The 4,042-nt window shown below is 36.9% G+C and overlaps 1 protein-coding gene across 1 annotated transcript; it reads left to right on the plus strand.

Annotated features, from left to right (window-relative positions):
- Positions 1-413: 413 nt before the first annotated feature.
- Positions 414-2,381, plus strand: LOC136277854 (adenosine receptor A3-like). The gene is made up of 2 exons (XM_066160604.1): positions 414-461; positions 1,463-2,381. Exon 2 carries the CDS (start codon positions 1,509-1,511, stop codon positions 2,379-2,381), a length of 873 nt encoding a protein of 290 aa, XP_066016701.1. The 5' UTR covers positions 414-461; positions 1,463-1,508.
- The last annotated feature ends 1,661 nt before the right edge of the window (positions 2,382-4,042 follow it).

Genomic DNA, 4,042 nt, shown 5'->3' on the forward strand with positions numbered 1-4,042 from the left:
GTGAGGATTTTTTAAAATTTACTTTTAATTTGCAAGAACCAATCATGGATCATGGGAACGACGAGAGATATGCTTTCAAACAAAATTTATTTGGACGTTAGGCCAAAATTATTCATTTCCGAGAATGAACAAAAATCTTTTTGGCAACTGTCAGTTTCTAGGACAGGTGCAATATCCTAGTATAGACTGAAAAAGAAAATGATCGTCTTTTTTAGGTAGTGGCTTTAGGTGATCATGACTATCTTGAGACTTAGGTTAAACTGAAAACATATTCAGTTTTCAGACTATATCCTCGTCCTCAATTGTGTGTGGGAGTTAAAGAAAGTAATGTCAATCAGAATCGGAACACGTTGCCAACGCTAATCTCCTTAAATGTTCCTGTTTTCCCTTTTGACTAAAGGCAGGAAGTGCTCGGTCTAGTCTGCTGGTAGGGTTCATTCTTTTTCAAGAGAAGAGGAACTGTGAGTATGATTTTGTTAACTCTGTACAGTATCTGATATATAAGTTATCTCCATTTGAGTTAATTTCGAGAATTCGTAAATTTAGTTTAAATGGAACGCGACTCAAGATCTCTCGCATAGCCAGTCAACAGTGTTAATCAAGCTTGGTGAACGTGATGGTTTTCCCGCTCAGAATCACAGAATTCAGGAGTAATTTTATCCAAATGCTTCATTTCCTTATATTTCATTTCGATCATTCAGCGCCGAGGCTCAACCAGTAAACTTATCTTTAGATACTTTATTCCTGCTCAGGTCATAATAGAGAGTCGCAAAGACCTCTCGTTCTCTAACTTCCGGGTCGTGTGCGTGCGCCTCTCCAAGTCTACCTAAACCATGACTAAAATTAGTATCTAAATATCTCACCTCACGAGCGATAATAAATAGCCGGTTTTGAAGCAGTGGAATATCATTTGAACAAATTGTGTACCATCGCTTGAGTAAAGTTATAAGGGTGCAAAGTGCCCCGTTGAGGAATTCCCTTTTAGGCAGACGTTTCAATTTTTTTTGTCTGTAACCCAAAAGTTTGGGTCTACGCTTATGAATTCAGGGATGCGGAGTTAAAGAGTTACAGTTTTTCTCTTTTTCCTACTACTTTTAACTTCTCTTCTTCTTCTTTTTTCCTTTTCAAGATCTCAAAGCGTTAGTTTCAATTTTGTAACAAGGGAAATGTCCTCCGCTACCATTCAGTCTCAATATACACGTAATAAGCTGGCTCATTGAAATAGATTGCACATATTGATATAACCAACTAAGCCACAGATCAACATAACTAACCAGATAATTTCAATGAGATGGTTTACCTCTCCAACATAGTTTCGCCCATTTCCTTGTAAACAACCGCAAAATTGTTGTTTTATCTTTCGCGGTGAAGTAATACCAATTATGGCAATAACATGGTGAAAAGGATGATGACTGAAGATTTTATTCTAATCTGATAAGTTTATAATTTTTATTTCAATCAGAGAAATTGAGCCAGGAGAGGTCTTAAGGAAACAATTGCTTACAAACATGGATTTCAACTCATGGAACATTTTTTGGAGTTCGGCTTTCGGACTGTTAGCGGTACTGATCGTTACGGGAAACTTCTTCTCCATCTGGGTATTCCACCGACAGAGATCCCGCAAACGATCTTACTTTCTATTAATCAGTTTGGCTGTTGCTGATTTAATGGTCGGATTGTTCGCAATTCCACTTTTTATAACTCGGAGAAGCACACGACATTCTCATTTGCGGTGGCTCCTGTCAACGTCTTTTGACGCTTTCACTGGTTTAACTTCCATCTATACACTAGCAGTCATTTCCTTGGAGAGAATGTTTGCCATCGTATGCCCCCTACGTCACAGATCTCTGACATTTCGTAATTACCTCTGTGCTATTGCCATGCCGTGGATCGTAGCAGCGGTTTTCGTTGCTGTTCTTATTCTTCACTTAAATGGGATCATAAAACATTCAAGTTACAAAGTTCTTCTCCTCTTGTTCCAGACCACGCCATTGCTAACCATGTGTGTCGCGTATTTCTGTATTTGGATCAAACGGAAATCTACGAAGGGAATCCGATATCACAGAGCTGCAAGAGAATCAAAATTAGCCAACACATTATTTTTGGTTTCAGGAGCCTCTCTTATAACTTGGACTCCATATCAAATGATAAATAACTTGTCATACTTTGAAGGTTTGGGTTTTCGGATTTCTTTGACAATTTTCTACCTAAGCAAGATTTTGCAGTTCAGCAACTCGCTTGTGAACGTGGTAATTTATCCCCAAAGAATTCCAGAATTTAAGACAATTCTCAAGAACATAATTCATTGTTATAGGGCTGCATCTCAGAGACCTACAACTGCACGCTCCCAACCAGCTGTTCCTTTGAACAGAATCGCTTAATTGCGATGCTGAACAGTAAATTTTACCCAGAGATGGGGAATTTGAATTTCCGTTATGTTGCCAATAGCAGAAAAATTGATCTATCTTATTGTTATCTCCTAATTACAAGAATTTCAAAATCAAAGCAAATTTTCTATGGTGTGGAATATAGTGAATTTAGCCATGAAGGTGTATTTGCCTAATGAATCGACCTTAAACTTACTCTGGGTAGCTAGTTTCAAATGTGTTGTATAAATTAGGCAGATATCATGCCTCAATTGGGCAGTAGTAAGGCCTATTTTATTTTCATGCAATACAACTGAAAAATATTTTTGTCATGGATACAAGAAATTGTATGTGATAATCAAATTGATTGATTAATAAGTCAATTCAATATGTATTTTTCCCTTTCATTGATGCATTACCATAGCAAAATTCAAATTGTTTTACTGTAACGTATTGTTATTGAAAAGCAAATAAACTTGCTTTTGTTGCTGGCGCACAGGTTGTTTGTGTTTCTTGAATGCCTTCTTCTCCAAATTGCCAAGTGCCTTTAAGATTATCTCTTATGCTTTTTTCGCTTTCTTTTCTTCCTTTTCAATGTAAGCTTTGGCGTGGTGCAACTAGCTTACAGTACATCAACTGTTCGTAATAGCTGCTGCGATGAACGATTCATTCGACATGCTTAAGGATGCACCAAAGCTTTTTTAACAGCTGCCAACAAAAACTAAAAAAAAAATCAATTAATTAATCGAAGGCAAGCATGCTGTCCTATGAAATGTTTCTCGATATGACTATTTAAGATTAGGCATCAATAAACCTAAGGATGTCAAATCAATGAACTCACCTTGAGGATGAGGCCCTTGGCCAGCCTGAACGCTCTGATCTTCAGCGTAGTCATTGGCAAAAGACAATTTAATTTCCTTCTCAAGGATGCGAGGAATAAGAGAGATGAAATTCTTTGAAACTTGATCGGAAATCTGCGGGATATATGTTCTACTATATTTAGACTAAGGGAGTTTCCACGCCTTGTCTTGTAGCCATGGATTTGGTTGCTTTTCATCAATAATTTTATTTAATTCTTCGAGGGAAGATATATTTTTGAAATGAGAAAACGAACTGACCTAGCTGTATCAATCAATGCTGAACTTTGGCGGCTGAACTTTGATTAATAGAATTTAATAGTAATAAATATAAATTTTCCAACCTGGTGATATGTTGAAAGGAAGAAAGATCAAAGTACAACGTACGCTTTTTTCTATGCAATAAAATTGTCAGATCTAAAAATTTATGCAAGTTGCTGTAATCAAAAGATCAAAGTCGGAATACATGAAATATTTCACTTCGTCTTACTATTTTCAACACCTAACTTATTGTAAGTAACTTTGTGAGTATGCGGTGAACTTCGGCCTGATATCCAGCCCAGTAATTTAGATAGTTTAGTCTCATGATTTTGCCCCTTGTACTTCATCTTTAGGGATATTTTTATTCATCTCAGCTGATGTGAAAGTGTCTGACTTGGCCGTTTTGGTCTCGCTAAGTACCCCCGTCGGCTTTGGTGCATAATCTTGAACTAGTTTGAGAAAATTTGAAAAACCTGAATTTCATACTGATACAAATGAATATTGATGAGGATTGACAGTGTGCACTGGAAAGTTAGATCAAATAGTCCAATCGCTCAG

This window comes from Pocillopora verrucosa, chromosome 13 (assembly GCF_036669915.1).
Source record: "Pocillopora verrucosa isolate sample1 chromosome 13, ASM3666991v2, whole genome shotgun sequence".
NCBI classification, from domain to species: Eukaryota; Metazoa; Cnidaria; class Anthozoa; order Scleractinia; family Pocilloporidae; genus Pocillopora; species Pocillopora verrucosa.

Coding starts and splice junctions, on each gene's coding strand:
- LOC136277854 (XM_066160604.1), top strand. CDS start 1,509: ATGGATTTCAACTCATGGAACATTTTTTGGAGTTCGGCTTTCGGACTG.